Source organism: Sipha flava, unplaced genomic scaffold (genome assembly GCF_003268045.1).
Source record: "Sipha flava isolate LNK unplaced genomic scaffold, YSA_version1 253_pilon_pilon, whole genome shotgun sequence".
NCBI classification, from domain to species: domain Eukaryota; kingdom Metazoa; phylum Arthropoda; class Insecta; order Hemiptera; family Aphididae; genus Sipha; species Sipha flava.
The window spans coordinates 453,742-472,126 of NW_020272905.1; the positions used below are offsets into that span (position 1 = coordinate 453,742).

The 18,385-nt window shown below is 27.8% G+C and overlaps 1 protein-coding gene across 1 annotated transcript; it reads left to right on the forward strand.

The window, feature by feature from the left end:
- The first annotated feature begins 5,302 nt into the window (after nucleotides 1–5,302).
- Nucleotides 5,303–7,289, forward strand: LOC112684640. The gene is made up of 5 exons (XM_025556256.1): nucleotides 5,303–5,619; nucleotides 5,910–5,988; nucleotides 6,094–6,215; nucleotides 6,355–6,556; nucleotides 7,111–7,289. Exons 1-5 carry the CDS (start codon nucleotides 5,551–5,553, stop codon nucleotides 7,287–7,289), a joined length of 651 nt encoding a protein of 216 aa, XP_025412041.1. The 5' UTR covers nucleotides 5,303–5,550.
- Nucleotides 7,290–18,385: the final 11,096 nt, after the last annotated feature.

The following is an 18,385-nucleotide window of genomic DNA, read 5'->3' on the forward strand; positions in this document are numbered from 1 at the left end:
GAACATCTTGATACGATTCGTAAAAAAAAAAAAAACATAAACTTATAAAATAGTAATTCCGCGGAACTATAGATTGGAATAAAGGTCTAAATCTGACTGACATTTAAAACGAAACCACACCAACTCATATCGATGATCATAAAAATGACATTCAGCATTGGTAAAATAGCAAATTTTAATGAATGTATTCGGTGATAGTGTTGAAAATAATATAAAAACGGGTAAACACTTATTTTATGCATATATTTCACGTGTACGGTATTTTGTGAGCAAAAGCGACGGTTTTAAGGCGTAACTTATAGGCAAACTAAAAGACGTTTTAAAATAATTATTTTATTTTTCATTTACTTTGAAATTAATTAATTTGCAATGTAAAGGAAAAAGGAAAAAAACAAGATTTATCAAACACGAAATCGTAGAATGTACGCATTGGTGACCAAATTAAATATTCAATTGTTTGAAATTTAAATAATTAACTTAGTAACCTTTTTTATAATTCTTATAGAAAGTCATTAATTTTAAACATTAGTATTGTTATAAACATAAGATAACCGTTTTTATTATGAATATGAGATATTTGAGAGATTTTCAAATTCGTGCTCCAGCTAAAAATTCGTAAATTCTCTCCAAAAATGCTATAAATGTTCAATTATGTACAAATTAATCACACATTTATTATACTCAAAGAGAAATTCATTTTTCTAAAAATGAAACATAAATTTGATCTACTGCTGATCACGGGAGTTGTTTTCATAGAAATGTATCTTATATAAAGGAGTAAGAATATTTTTCTTGATAATTCTATCATATTATTATCATTATATATCCACTTCAAATATTTAGAACAAGTATAGTCAAGGCCACATTTAAGGGGGGCAATGGTTACTATCGCCCTGGGTACCAACATTTTGGGGGCGCCAAATTTTTAAGGTGGTTGAAAATGTGTTCACCAAAATATATTTGTATATGTTATGAATAATTAAAACTTTTAAAATTTAAATTGGTTTACGATATTTTTATTATAATAAATGAACTATCAAAATATGTAAAATAACTACAAAATGAAACAACTTTTATGATGAATAATGGGTATAATGTAATGAAATAAATATATTTACATATATACATATATGTATATATATAAGCAAGGCATGTGAGACCTACGCTATAGACTTAAGATTTTTTTTTTTTAAATGAGGGACATTATAAATTATAAATATAATATATTTACTATAATTACATGGATGTCAACAATGGGAGTTGGGGGTTAAGGATATATAGTTCCTCAAATAAAAAGTTATTATTAATCAACTATTTATTTTTTACTTTTAAAGTAATTTTTAGTACCTATGATTTAGAAAATAATTGGGACATATGTTAATATAATTAAAAATTAAATATAAAGTTATATTTCATACAAAAATTCTTATTAACATTTACTTGTTATCTTTTATAAACTTATAATGTATATTTTTTATTTGAACAGATTAAAAGCCATGTTTAATTCTTCAAAAGAATACCTACAATAAAACAAATAATTAGTAATTCGGTATTTTTCCATATGGTAATTAATAAGAAAATAATATTTTAATAAATAAATTATAATACTAAGTAACATTGAATCCATAAATAACTTTAAATATTACTACTAAAAAAAAAAATTTGTATTGGGAATTTTTTTTAATAAAGATTATTAATATATTTTGTTGATATATTATAATTATCTACTTGACGTAGATAATCTCATTTAAAATTTGAAAATTAAATTAAAATTTAAGGAAAAAATACAGGATATGGAATTCCTAGAATACATTCAATTTTTTCTTTGAAGAAGGAGGAGATGTTCACTAAATCATAAAATTATATATTTTTTTATAAAATAACTCGCATCATTGTAAAATTAAAACATTCTTTACTTTATTCAAAATCTAAAGAGCTCATGGGTTGAGCTCAGAGCTCAATTAGTTTTTGCCCTGGGACGCAAACTGTCTTAATGCGATACTGTGTATAGTATAAATTGTAAACCCTGTCATATGTTGTTGATTGTTAATTATATATTGATACGAATACAATATGAATATTTAAGTACCTTATATGTAATATTAAATACGAAAATTTCAATGAATTCTGTTTGATAACTTGAGTATCCTATAAAGAATACTATATATTTTGATCGACGAGTATATACAATAAGTGTATATTTTTCTTTTTTTTTTTTTAAGCATACCGTTAATTTATGTGGTTAACTATTATAACGTAAAATGGAGTCGATAAAAAATACAATTTTATTTTTTATTTTAATATTTATTTTTCATGTGATATTAGCATATTATTTTTTTCATTAAATCACAAATTACTTATAATCGAAATTATTTATCAATAAAAAAAATAAAAGGTTTAAATAAAGCTATTTTATTATTGAACTGAATTATTTACGATTACATAGAGTTCAGAAGTGATTAATAAAATTGTAATTTCCATAAAAATATAGATATGAATAATCAATGTGGAATATTTAACGTTTAAAATGACACTTTCCTTGAATATTGATTAGTTTTGCTTATTGATATGAAAATAAGTAATTTCGTCTGTATCTGTGTACGGTTTCTTATTTTCATTTTATAAAGCAAGTGAAATTAATACATGACAAACGTTTTTCTTTGCACCGTGAAAATATATTTATCCAATAAACATTTTGTGTTAAAAACCTATCCAATTGTATTACTTTTCGATTAATAATTTTAAACATTATCCCTTGTATAACCCTATACATCGATATTTTTGAGTTCTATCTTTTATGTCGCAGTTTATTAATAATATAATAGTACTTGCAAACTGCACAACGTAGCGAGTCGGACACTGACACCTGTTTGAGTATATTACTTGATGATGATCTTTTCATGTCTTTCCGTACACCACTACCTATTGGTGATGTTATTTTATATTTCAGTTCTCTTTTAGACAGCTTATTTTATGGTAGTTTTATATTCTAAATTATCAAGGAAAAGAAAAAAAATGTATTACTAACCATACTAGAAGTAAACAATCATCTAGAATTAATAATTTTCTTTTTTACACCGCGAAATGAGAAATACTTTTACATAATACAATTATCCCCTTGTATGACAAAATTATAAAACCACCATTTTATTTTTAATATATACTGGTATATATATTTTTGTTCGTCGTACCACAATCTTATGCCTTTCAGTTGCGACACACCGAAGTTTACCTGTAATTATTTTAAATTTGCTGTTGGGTCCCGGCTTTACCTTCTATAAAAATAAAATATTATAATAAGCTTGATCCTCAAATTTCTTTTAAAAAAAAAATGTCAATGATAAACAAAAGGAGTTTAAACTTTTGTTTAAACGTGACTCTAATAATAGTTCATCACGAGTGTTTTTAGTTGATAAATATTGATGTATACGATATGTTACGATGTAAATATCTTAAAGTATTTTGCTCATTTCTGCAGACACACAGAATTACCTTATGTGCGTGCGCTATTACCATTAAGTGTAAGGTAAATAATTAAGGTGTGTACGCGTCCACGGTATGAACAAATAATTTTTAAAAGTTGATAACAAATGTATGTTCTCCGCGGTAGACTTTAAAACATTTTTGAAAACGTCTTAATTGCGTCACGTTGTGGGCAGGCACAGGCACACAACGTGTAGGCATACTGCTGTACAAACAACTACATTAGGATATGTCAAAAACTAATCGTCGGTCCAAAGATAGATCCTGAGCTCGTCTGCATCACGAAAATGCGTTTTTATTATTTAACAATATATTGTGTAATATTTTAATATAAGGTCATTATACGTTTTGGTCGAAAATTACTTAAAAGTAAATCCGTGTTCACGAACACTACCCACGTTCGCGACATGCGTCCGAGACTTTATTTTTCGATTACAAAATATTTAACAGCTGGAATTCTTACCGTGCGGTCATTCGCAGCAGCAGCAAGACATCCGTTGCACCGTTTCTCCGGATAGGTAATAATAATCACAATAATAATGATAATAATAAGTTCCTGGGATCCACGGGAGATCAGATTGTCGACCAGCGGACGTTTCATCAACAACAGCACAATCAACGATTACTCCTACAATTACTGTTACAACAACAACAACAGCATTATTAATAACGAAAACGATTCGCGGAGTACAATCCGTTTTTTACAAGTTCCTACCCCCCGGAGAAGATCGGCGGACGCAATTAGCGGGAGGGCGCGTTTAGACGTCCGGGCAGAAAGGTACAGCAGCACACCGCAAACCGTGGCAGGTACCGCGAGTGTAATATAATGGAAAATGACTCGAAAAATGGGTTGCGGACAAAGTTGTCTCGTCGAATTAATCGTGTATTTATATAGATATAAACGGTTCCGATCTGCTGGCGAAAACAATTATTTTAATCCTTATGCTGTGACTATGCAAAAACTGTTTTAATTAAAATTCCGCAGCACGCTTACACACCCATAACCCATACACAAGCGCATATATATATGAACACGCGCACACGTAGTATACAATACACACGTATAAAACGAATCCACAGGGATGTACACCGCGTAAATCGCGACTGCTCCTGTGGGCGGACGTCACGGGAAAGAAAAACTACGCGTTTATTCACGCTGTTTTGAATTTAATCACCCGAGTCTAGTTGAAATCGGTGTCTTAATTTTCTAACTTTTCCCAACTCCCTTGGAATTCGTTCATCTTCGTGTAGCTAGGCAGTGGGTCTACTCGCGACTCCGACTTCATGAGACGGTTGTGAGATTTGTCAGCATAATTTTGTGTACCTTCAATATTGTACAACACCGGTGTTCTCACGCTCTTTTATCCAATGAACCAATCTACCGTTCCAGTATTCTAAAAGTCTCCCGTGCACCTTAAGGATCCGAAAAAGATAAAATTATGACACTTCTATCAGTATACTATGATTATTCATATGGTGATTCGACATTCCTACTCGCTAAACTCGCGACTAAACGCTTTTTATTGAATCTGAAATTTTGTGGAAAAAATTTAACCGTCACTACCATAGAACGTGCGATGATCAAAACTTAAGCTTAGAACTATCACGTACGTTAATTGCACGGAAAAAAAAAATTACTATAAAATTATAGCTATTAAAATTATAGGTGGTTACACTATATTTCAGTTATTGTTACTAATTATATTTAGCAAATATTACTAAAGTATCATAGTTGAAAAATTATAGGTACAATTTCTATTATTTAGTTACAGTTACTTATTACCTCGGCTAAGATTTAATATAAAAACGGTGTGGTTGTATTTACTATAAATATTAGTGATTTCAACTATAATTATAACAGAACTACTGTTTATTTTAGGAAACTTCGGGATTTACCAATGTTTCCGTTATCGTATAAGGCCTCTCTTCCCCCCGCTAGTAGCTACATTGATGGCATTCCGATTATCGTGATCTTTACGGCGCTATTAACCATATTGTGTCTACCAATACATATAAAAATATTAAATTTCGTTGTGTATCTTACTATTTTACCATTGTAATGTGCTAATGTTGTGTCTCGCGTTTTATTTTATTCGCACCAATAAATTTTGTCAATTTCTGCTTGAGCCTTATAAGGTAAGTTTATTTGTTTTACTATACCTACCCATTAGTTATTACCAGGGCTCGGAAGTTGTAGCACAAAAAATGTTACTTTTTAGCTCTTAAAGATGCACTTAAAAACTCTAAAATATGCGTTATTGCGCTGCTTTTGAAAGTCAGTCATGATTTTATTAATTGTTTATAAATAATATTCTCTTTTATGTAACTACCTACAAATCTATTAAAATGAAAAAAAATAAATATAATTTACCCTCTAATAAAATTTAAAAGTATTCACTTTTTTTATAGAATTTGTGTATTTTTAGTGTTATACTATGGATATATATACTGAGTCAAAATTGAAAGAATGGGGATTCTCATCAGAAATCATTAAAGTTTTTAAAGGTATCTTCCATAATTAAAAGCTTAATTTAAATTAGACATACAAAGAAACATTATTCTAATACCTATATTCAAATAATAAATTGTACCTACCTATATTTTATTTAGATGAAGAAATAAATGAAATGGCATTGTTAAACTTAACTGAAACCATGGTCACACAATTGTTTCCTAAGATTGGTCAACGATCAGTATTTTTAAAAAATCTTGGAGAATTAAAAAATCTTAAAGTATGAACTCCTAAAGAATTTTTTCATTTTATATAATCAAAAAAAAGGGAGAAATGTTTTTGGTTTATCTGATAAATTTATTTTTGGGAAATAATGTAATGTATATTTATTTTCTTATACAACCCTTCTAACATTGTAGAATTTAGCTGTTAAAAACATTGAATTACAACCAAAACACCCTGCAATTGATTGGGACAGTTTGGAATTTGAAGTAACGGATATTGATAATACATTATTACCCATTGACAACAATCATGTTGAGGAGGAAATTTTATTAAATGAAATTGTATTACGGTCTTCGAACACTAGTATTGCTAAAAAAAATAATGAATATTCTTCAGGTAAAATATATTTCATACATTTTGATATTTAAATAACTACCTAATTTCTAAATTACAAATTATTATAACGTATATATCATAAGTTATTAACCTATTGTTATTTTGATACTAGTACAAGATTTTTTCATAAATGGCTTAAAATTAGGTACCTATTCATATTATTTTAATTTGCTCATTCATACAAATAATAAATCTTATTTTTTTCTTTCAAAATTTTAACTTTATATACATTTTTTTAATATATTTAAAAAAATAAAATTTAAATTATTAAAAAAAAATCATAACTTATAGATATTTTACCTATTAAATTAAGTTGGACGGATTTTAAAGATTAATGTGTTAACATTGCAGTTCTATAATAAAATTAATAATTAAAATTATTAATTTTATAACTAATAATTTTGATTTCTCTAATGATAATATAATGTTTGTTTCTTGGGTAAAAATAAAAAATATTCTATTTAATTGTAATAATATGTGTATAGTGATAAATGCTTGCGAAATTGAAGATATGTTACCATCGTTTGGATTAATAAAACATATTTTTATTACAGATGTCAACCTATCATTTGCAATATGCCAACTATTTAAAACAAATTATTTTAACGAACATTATCAGGCATTTAATGTTACCCCTATCCCAAAATATATTTGCATTAATTTGGAACAATTACATCAGAGGTCACACGAAGTCCGTGTATCTGGCTCAGATTTAATTTTTATCCCTTTATAAGTTATTTTTTATATATTATATAGTTATTATTTTTATATCTATATATATATTATATAGATCTACATTGTATATGTTTTTTTTTATTATTTGTGTAATGACAATAAAGCAAGTCAATGTTTTACTTTTGTTTATATTACATATATCTGTGTATTAATCTATTATATCTACATATGTATCTATTATAATATTTATATAAAATATGTTACTTATTAACATTATTATTTGTGCTATTATGGCAATAAAGCAAGCGTGCAATGTTTAACTTTTGTTTGTATTATATATATTAACATCTATCTATATATCTATAATATAAGTTTTTTTTTATTATTATTAGTGTAATGGTAATAAAGCAAACCAAAATTTTAATTTGTTTTATGGAAATAATTACTGCAAGTAAAAGGTCTTTATTTATTATGTATATTTTATATTTATTTAATTCATATCATTTGCACAATCAGATAATATTTTATGTTGTTTAAGACAAAGTTACATTGTTCCAATACAAATATATATAGCTAATTTTATAGGTCCCCCAGACAACTATTTTTTATGGTTGAAAAAAAAATATATATATTCAGTTGACTTAACTACATATTTTTTTATATTTATATATAAATGCTTTTATAGTTAATAACATTCAAAATACATTTTGGTGGTGGGGGAGGCTGCCAATAAAATATAGTAATTGTTACTATATATTATAGCTGTAACAAATATAAATTTCCTAAAAAAGTAACTATAATTTTAGTTGGTATATAAAAAAAAATAGTAGATATTCCTATAATTCAAATAAATAATAGTCAACATAAGCAAATATTTAATAATAGCTACTTCAATTTTAGTTGGCCCTACTAAGTATGATAACAGGTTTAACTATTTATTTTAGTCGAAATAAATATTATTTTGTAGTTTTGAAATTCAACTATAATACATATTGCTACTTCAACTATAATTGTTCAACTAAATCATATTAGTAACTTGAGCTAATTTTATAGCTGTCCCCCAGGCAACTATTTTTTTTAGTTGAAATAAATATAATTTCGGTTGACTTAACTAAATATTTTTTTCCGTGTGCTACGGGATACAATTAGAGATGCTTTTACACGAAGTTTAGTAGCCTACGAAAATGATTTGACGTTTTTGACCGTAAGATTTGTGTTTTTATTTTTGAGATTACGTGAAAATCCTGTGATTCTGTGAATTCATTTTTTATCTGTTATATAAAATGATGTGCCTAATTATAATCGACTTTAATTAACCTTTGGTGAAATGCGAAAAATAAATCGATGACTTAAACAATTTGGTTTGTTAATATCCATATAAAATATGTATTGAATAATTTCATGACGTGACAAAATATATTTGTATGCAAAATATTAAAATATTTGTAAAATATAAATGTTTTATATTTTTTTATTAGTCACAAACAATTTTAAACAACTGTAATATAGTTGTTCAACATATTATGTATGGTAGAGAAATAAAGTTTAATTTAATAAAATTTAATACATTCACGAATGGTTGAAATAATCTGCATCTATTTTATGAATATATTTTAATAGAAGTATTTTTATTGATTATTAATATAAACTATTGTTAAATTTTACGAATTTTATTTATACTCGGGTATGAAATGTAATTTATTTATTTTATGATTGAGAAAAATAAATTCTTATTTAAGTATAAAAATATTGTTTTAAATCTATGTAGTGAATTTATTTTTAATTACTTTGTTGAGTGTAAAGTAAAATTAGATAAAATCTTATAGAGATAACATATAAACCGAAGGGTTTTATTAAGAAACCAGGTTTATATACCCATAACACAAGGACTATAAATGCACTATATAGTATCTATAATATGTAGTGTGTATAGAAGATACAAAAATTGTATACATGAAATAAGAAACATGTTGGTAAACCGAAAAAAAGAGTTTGTAATCATACATTTAATAACCAAGCAAAATCGATAAACGAAAAATAATTTTGTTATTAACAGTAAATCTTATTGTTACTTAATAAGTAGTAATATCATATTACGCGATAGGTTAAAAATGTAAGCTCTTCAGCATTTAATTTATTATGTAATTATTGAAAATTATAGATTATTCATGGACAAGAAGCTTTCTTGGAACATTTATGAACGTTTCAAGTTTTAAGTGGGTAAAATTAAAACTATATTACACCAGCCATGTAAACTTTAAAAGCATAGAAAAGTCCAGACAATTAACTTTTAACTTGAATACATCTTAAACAAACCAGATTTTATTGAACTTTCTATCGAAATATTAATTTTTAGTTCATTAAAATTCTATATAAAGCAATACAATAATAATAATAATAATATGCTATTCGCTTTGAAAACTAATTCCATTATTATAATTTTTATAGTTCATTTAGTATATTTCTCTTTGCGTTGAATAATAAGTGTTTAATACAATTTTGAATAAAGTACCTACATTTTTCAGGGATTTTCACGATATACAGCTGATTTTTATAAATAAAACACATAGACTTTAAGGAACCTGTATAATTTTTCTTATTTTTTTTTAATAAAAAATTGGATTTAATACCATTATAAAAGCATTTATAACTTATGAGACTTATAGTTTTTATAAATATTGATATAAATCGAGTTGACTCGGAGTATATATATAGCTTGTTACGTGTTTGATTGTTCTGTACTTAACACAAAATGATTTTTGCAAATATAGAATATATTTTATCAGCATGAACCCATTTGCGCTGTTCGTCTATAACAAGGGTGGGCAACTGGTGGCTCGCGGGCAGCATCCGGCCCGTGAGCCTTTTTTATTTGGCCCGAGATGTATTTTAAAATTACATCATATAATTTTAAAGTTTATCGTCTATGCTCTAACTCATCAATATAATAATTGTTATCTAGTATTAACATCGTTAAATGTCTAAATGTCATATGAATGTATAAGTATGGCTTTCAACCATAGCTATTACCAAACTATTTAACTATATCAGTTTCTTCGTACCATTCGGATTATACTATCGTGTGTGTTGAATTTAATATTTCCGTATATATAAATGCTAATTAAAATTCATACTTTGAATGACCTTTTTTTCCTTTTTTTCTTTTTTTTTTTTCTATGCTTTGACCCGCTAGATTTAAATTTTCTAAAAATTGGCCCTCTAGTATCTTCGAGTTGCCCATCTCTGGTCTATAAAAAAAATATTCGATCAAGACTTGATGATTGTTAAAAAAAATAATTATACCGTTTTGGTGCTGCGATAATAATCATTACGAAGACAATGATGATGATAATATTAATAATAATAATAATAATAATAATAGTGTAGAAGCACAAAATATGGAGAATAATGTTTTAACAGTTATCACGGTACATTAATTATCAATGGAGATATTGAATCGTCCGCAAATGAATCGTTTTCTAGCGCACAAACGCGACGACGGTGTACCTATTTATTATGTTATGATCGTGTTTACGGTGTGCGTAGGTTAGTTTAGCGTTGGTCTTGGTGGTAGGCAGACAGTTACATTGTTCGGTGTGTACACTACGATAAGTCTGAAAGGCAAAATATTTCGTTTACGCGAAACCGACTGGTAATAATATGTTATCGGTCGCGGATGACGCTCGTACCGCGATTCCCGAATCACCGCAGACAACGAGTGCACAATAGTAATATTATTATTATTATTATTATTATTATTGTTTTCAGAGGATGTCTGTCTGTCGTGTGGCCGCTTCGTTCCTCCGTGGCACTACCCTTGTTGCAAACAATAAAACACAATAATAATATCATACCAATAGTAATAATACGATTTGCACGTTTTGCATAACCACGCGGATTCAAACCCACGCAGTCCCCACAAACGTTTCCACCACTCCTACAAGACGTTGTATGTTTGTGCTAACTTTTTTTTTTTTTAATAACGATTTGCGAATTTCATAAGAATTTTTACAATCAAAATGTATCCGGAAAAAAAAACATTGAATTACTGTTTTGATAATTACAACAACGTAACATTTTAAATTATAGAAAGATTTTTTACCACACACAATATCTTTGAAGTTCTTAACTTTTTATATTTTAAATTAAATTCACAGTGAGCGATTGCAACAGCGATTAAAAATTATAGCAGTCAACATATTTTAAGTTTTTTAACGCTATATTTTTGATCCCCTCCCCTCAGAAAGGTGAGCGGAATCGTAATTTCCTGTTGACCGTATCCTACACTGTTATCCTTTCGGTAGTAAATACTATACGAGTGTATTTTAAATTTTCATTCGACAAGGATGAGCACAAAGCCACAGAACAATATATGAACAAATTTCCATGCATGGTAATTCATCGTAAAATGTTGATGTATTATACACTCAACAGCGTGGAAATAATACTAAAAACAGCCGTCCAAAAGCGTTGTCTACTGATCACATCAGCACTTGACGTTGTTTTATTTATTTATTTTTTTTTTTTTTTAACATTTGAACGATAGATTACAGTAATGAACACAAGGTCAGTACCTCGGCCGCGGTAATTGAACGGTATCGATGTTACTCTAATGCGATTAACACAGTTTTTGACGTTTTTCATCCGACAGGTCATCCGACAGACGATGATAATCGTATACGCGCAGTTGAGTGGAAATATTATGCGCAGTTCACGATGAACCGGGAATCTTAGCGTGTACACTCAGATGTTACATAATATTTACTGTACTAACCCAAGTCCACACAGGCCCACGCCAATCCCCGAGTTAGAGTGCACAGAATTTACCAGCATTTAACTATTATATGATACACTAAAGATCGCGTATCATACACCCGCAAATAAACGATGAAAGTTGTAATGGGAAAATCATTCTTCGGAAAACGTTTTTGCTCTGCTACAATATTAATAAAATAATCATACCTTTGAGTCAAACGTCAACACGAGCGTACAACTTAAACATTTTTAACGTCGATCATCCGAATAACGTTTACACTTTCACGTACCTGTCGATACACCGTTACGTTTTTAGATAACGCTACGTGTAATTTGTGTATTGAACTCGATATATGTAAAAATAATTCAAATATACCTTTCGGTTTAACTTTGAGGAAAGGTTTCGGATTAAATTAATTGAAATATTATTTGCTCAAATGTATATTACAAGTATCTGAAACAGTTAAGGTACACAGTTTCATTATATCAATAACATAAAATGTTTATTAAAAAAATATGGTCCATTCAATCATAATAAAACTTTAAACACAAATAAATATTAGTTTAAAAAAAAAAATAATTTTTTTTGTTAAACAATAAAATGTTAAACAGGTTGATAAAAAAGAACCTACCAATAATAAGAAAAATGGTAAATATAATTATAAATCGTTGATTTTTATACTGAAACTTTGCTCAGAACCGTTTTGATAAAGAAATGACTTAACATTTCTTTAAAATTTAGTATATTTACTATTAGGCTTGCCACTCGTTCCAGCTGATCATTCAGATTATCCCGGTTAATAGAAGCCGAGAGAAAATAACATTTAATATTATATCATTTAATAATAAATCATAGAATAATAGCACATTATATAATTATATTATGGTAATCTAATCGATATGATTAAATACAATAATAATGTATTTTTGTAATAGCCAATAAATATTTAAATTAAAAAAAGATATACTAATTTTGTTTACATATCAAAATAAAAAAAAAAAAGAGTCATTCAATGTGATGGTTTAGGTTTGGGGATTTCAAAATCTGACATCCCTACCTATTAAAATTGTCCAGTTCAAGGACCGAAGAGACGAAGAACGAACTTCCACCACCATTGTTTAATAAATAAATTTTTGTATTTATACAACAAAAACTGTTTTTCTATACATAATGAGTGATGAATATTTAAAGGTAAATTAATATGAATACATTTGGGGGTGCTATTTTCGAAATTGGGGGGTTTTAAGTACATCCAAACCCCTCCATAAATAGCGCCTATGCTCAGATTATTGATACATATATGGATATAATCGATTAGGGTTTAGCGTAAATCTAATTAAGTCTCCCGTACAGTTAAAGTACAGTGAAAACATAAAGGTTTAAAAAAATTAAATACAATAGTTGTTTTTGTTCGTTCGTTTTAAAGCAGATGTATAGCATTTGTCAACTTTTTCAAAATTATTTATCTGAAGTGCACTGGAAGTTGTACGAGGGCTTGCGTTTTAACATAGACCATTATTTATTAAAATGTTACAGTGAAAAATTGTATCGTACTGGCAAAATAACAAGATTTAAACGCGTGTAAAGTTCATGTAGTAGCATCAAAAAAGTATAGCATACTGTCAACAACGAAAGTAGGAAAAATATGAAAGTATACTCACGTATATAAAAATGCTTTTTAATATATTACCGTCTTCAAAGACGTTTTACTATAGAATAACAATTTATGTGGATTATTCAGTAAATTTGGAAATTTCGAATAAGCACATTTACGGGTTCGTTGCAAGCGAATAAAAAGCGAACACGAGGGGAAAAAATTCTTAAAAGTATAACAATAACGATATTAGTGTAACGCACAGTGTAACTTAATTTCGAATACAATCCTTAATATTAGACCGTACAATACAGAGTTGTTAAACGTAAAAAATCAAACTCAACATACGTCTCTATACCTGTCAGTATATAATATTTATATATATATAAATGGACTCATACTAGGGTTTGTAAATAGAGTGTTCTCGAGTTATTACGTGTTGTATGTAATTCGCTGTATACTTCGAATTCAAATGTTTTCTTCGATATCTGAGACAACGTACGGAGCACTTAATCTGTTTAGCTCAACCGTGCCACGCGGAATATATACCTGTATATAATTTGGAAAACTATCTTGCAATTAGAACGGCTTTTGTGAAGGATCGATAAAATTCCGAGAACATAAATCGAAAACGAATAGCACAGAAATGCATTAAGAACATTATGGAGTTTCTTTATCTTCTCTTTTTTTACATCTTCACCATAAATGAAGAACGCGCAACGTTTACCGAACGTTGCGAACGAACCATGTTGAATACCAAGGCTGGGTGAGTTAATGATATTTTATGACCCATTTAAGTTAAGTTCATTGGGTTCATGTTCAATTAAGTTAACAATTGAGTTAAAAATATTGTTTAAAAATCTTATTTAATATTAACGATAATGAAAATGCAGAAAAATCTTATTAGACTCTAATTAGAGTAGAAAAATATATGCATTTCTTCATTGGGATTGTTTTTAAGCAATCAAATGTCAAATTGATAGTAATTTAAGTACGGTTTGTTTTTATTCATTTTTCATATAAATCACATATGATAAATATAATTTAAGAAAAAGAATTCCTTTTAATGTTTAATAACAGTATGAAAACTAAAAATAATTACTGCAGCTGAAAGTGTAACTATTAAATTATACAGGCATTAGATGTATACAATAGATACAAGACATTAAAATTAGATATATAATATTATTTAACTTTATTAAAATATTAAAATATTAATATATTGAATATAATCAATTGTTTATTTAATATTATAATTTATTTTAAAAATTAAAAGAAATTAAAGTGTCATTTATCATTTAGTAAATTAATTAAATGTACGAACTACCTAATAGTGCATAAAAACATCAATATTACCTTACACCTTTAAATGAAAAATCAGAAATTCTGTAGCCTTATGATAAAATAATTAAAATCTATATGTTGTTGCGAAAATTTAAATTTAGCTAGCAGTTGTCATTTAGTATAAACAATTAAATTAATAGAAAATTTTTATTTTTGTGGGGAATTAGAATTTAGAATTTTTTTTGTCAAATCGTTGTGCGTTTCCCATTGTCCATTTGAATGTTGAATGTGACTCACATAATGCCCATTACCATATTCTACAATTTCATTAAACATAAATCGATTTAATAAAACAAAATAATCATAGTTTAAGATGAAATAGTTATGCAACAATATATTTAAATCTTACATTTAATTTTTAATTTTAACTGTAGTTTGAAAATTGGCCATCTTAAATTTACATATTTATACAAATAAATGGTGTTGAGAAAATTCTCCATTGCAGTGAGGTTAGGAACAAGTATAATAAATATTATTTACAAAATCATTTTAAGCTTCTTCCAAGTGGTTGATTTCTATTAGAGCTTGGTGGTTCATTACAATTCTTCGAAATTTCGCGTTTTTATTTTTATATAATATATTTTTGCATACAGTATAATCAATAGCTGATGGACAATTTTGAATTATTTGTTTTGTATATATGTTACGTTACATTCATAATTTATTGTTTTAATTCCTGGCAGTGTACTGTTCTCAACGAACATGGATTTCAAAATTTTTAAACGATTCTTGTTCAATAATTTAACCGTTAATTACAAATTTTTTATAATAGTATAATATATTATGATAATTTGATTTTGATTTTCCAAGTTCCCTGGGGATTTAAACATTCCAAAATTGTATGTACAATTATTTGCAACTAATTTTCAATTACTTATAGTTTATTTAAAACCGACAGAACCAAGTGAGGGGAGGGGAACTTCACTTACCTACTGCAATACACATTAATGATAATATCCATATGGCTGCGATATATGTGTGTTTAAGGACTGAGGCGCATTTAATTTTTCTTAAACAATAGGTATTTTACCAGGACATGTTATTATTTCACACCTAAATTTACAAGCCTGTCTTTCGTCAAATTCGCGCTGAAAATATGTCAATGTTAAAGAAATGATTACTACCGATATTTTTTTATGTTTTCAAACATAAAAAAGTATTGTAAGAAAAAATTTGTATCTGATAATACGTCGTTATAAGGTGCGTATGTAGGCAGGTGGTTTTGAATTTCCTACGTTATTCGTTGAACGTGGTTTTTGCTCGCAATATAATTTTCATCTAATATTCGAAAAAATCCACATATCGTAAATACAAACTATAAAACAAACCGTAAATACAAACGATAAACTTGGAAAATAAATTACACGTTTTTATACATACTACAGATATTAACTATTGAGATTATTGGATGCGCAGTAAAATATTCCTCGTACGGAATACTACCGTGGTACGTAAACATATACTATAAAAACGTGTGCTATCAAATGTGGAAAAACTTTGTAAAAGTATCTACCACTGAGAGTGATATTATTGATTAGCACTAACTACATCTAAGTCGATCCGAATGTTCATCGAACACGTAGGTGGTATTTTTGAAAGAGTAATAAATACGTTTTTTTTCTCTACTCTAAAAGTAAAAACTATGATGGTTATCTATAATTCTATTGATTACCGAAATCACGGTACTTGTAGTGAAAAACTCGCATTAAAAGTTCGAGACGTCGGAAAAATCATTAACAATATACGAACTCAGAATCACGATATTAGTGTGGACTACGAAATTTAAAATTTAAAAATCATCATTTTAATAATATTCATATCATAATGTTAATTGAAATTATAATATATATATATATATATATATCATAAGGAGGTGTTATCATAACGTGAAAAGGCGTTTAAAACGGGACAAGATCTCTAAAGGCGTTCGAGAATAATAATCGTTTGTATTCATTGCTTACCACACAGCAGAAACGATTACCTATATTATACAGACGTTAAATTTTATCACGATAATTTATTGCGCAAAGTCTGGCTTTCGATATGGTTGGCAAACACGCGAATAATAATAGATTCGTGTAGGTGCAGTATCAAAGGGTGTAATTTAATGTAAAATATATACACATATATGTAGGCACGCTTTATGTGTGTAGGTACAGCCGTACAATAATATTAAATTAGAGTTAAAGGTGACGTTCGTGATAAGTGCTTGATATGGAACGTGACGATGAGAATATCGTAAGGAAATTCGTATAATACATAATATATGGCGTTGCATATCAACTGTTGCAGGATGGCAGACTGTCCAGATGAGATAGCAACATCGGTTTTAAGTAGAACTGGAAGGTTTTTGGGTTCTTTTTAAAGTTTTTGGTTAATCTAATACCAATGCCCGGGTTAATGCACGAATAGGGTAATACAATTACGATAACATTTTTCATTTGATAGGCTTGGGTCGAAAACGCATCGCTTCCGACACCAGGATTTGGATTCAAAAACTCTAAATAATAATTAGATTTCGAGTTGAATGCTTTAGCAATTTATGTGCAAAATGTTACCTGTCGTTAAGCAAATATGCGTATTAATATTTATAAACTTCAAACGATTCATGTCACAATCTGCTAAACACTCGTAATGCAAAATAAATCTAAATAAATATCGTCTATGGAATTTAATAGTTTTGGAAAATTGATTTACTAACAAAGTTTGTTTGCATCCTGAAAATAACAGAATACAACTCAAAAGAATATAAAAAATATAAAACCAATATATTAAACGTAAATAAACTAAATCTAGAAAATAGGATTTTTATTAATTTTTAAAATTATTTTCATCGCAATAGATTGAAATACTATAAAAAAGGAATGCAAATTTTTTGCTCTTTCACTCATATTTTAATGAAACTAAAATTTTTACGGAAAACTTATTAGTCATTTCATTGATCAAATGTCTTTAAATCTAAAATTAAACAGTAATACATCTATATTCAATCAATAATATAATTTCATAATTAATTTTTTAGCAACTATAAGTATTGCATACAATATTTGATTTGTCAAACAGTGTTTTCAAATAAATTAGGCTGTGTATCAAATGTATAAAATAAACAACGGTTACGTGGAAACTTAAAATAATATTAAAAAAAACACGAGTCTCGATCGGTGAGTATTATTATGAAATATGGATATACAAAGACCTGGATCAAAAGTTATAAGATATAGGTCCAAGAGTCTCCTTTTCTCTAAATCTTACCCTGATTATACACAATACAACACAAACATACTCACACACACACACACACACACACACACACACACACACACACACACACACACACACACACACACACACACACACACACATAAACCAGTGCTTCTCAACCTTTTTTGTTGTAGGGCTTCTTAAATTTTATGTAAAACTGTCAAAGCCCCCCTCAATCAAAATCATTAATTATTTATTG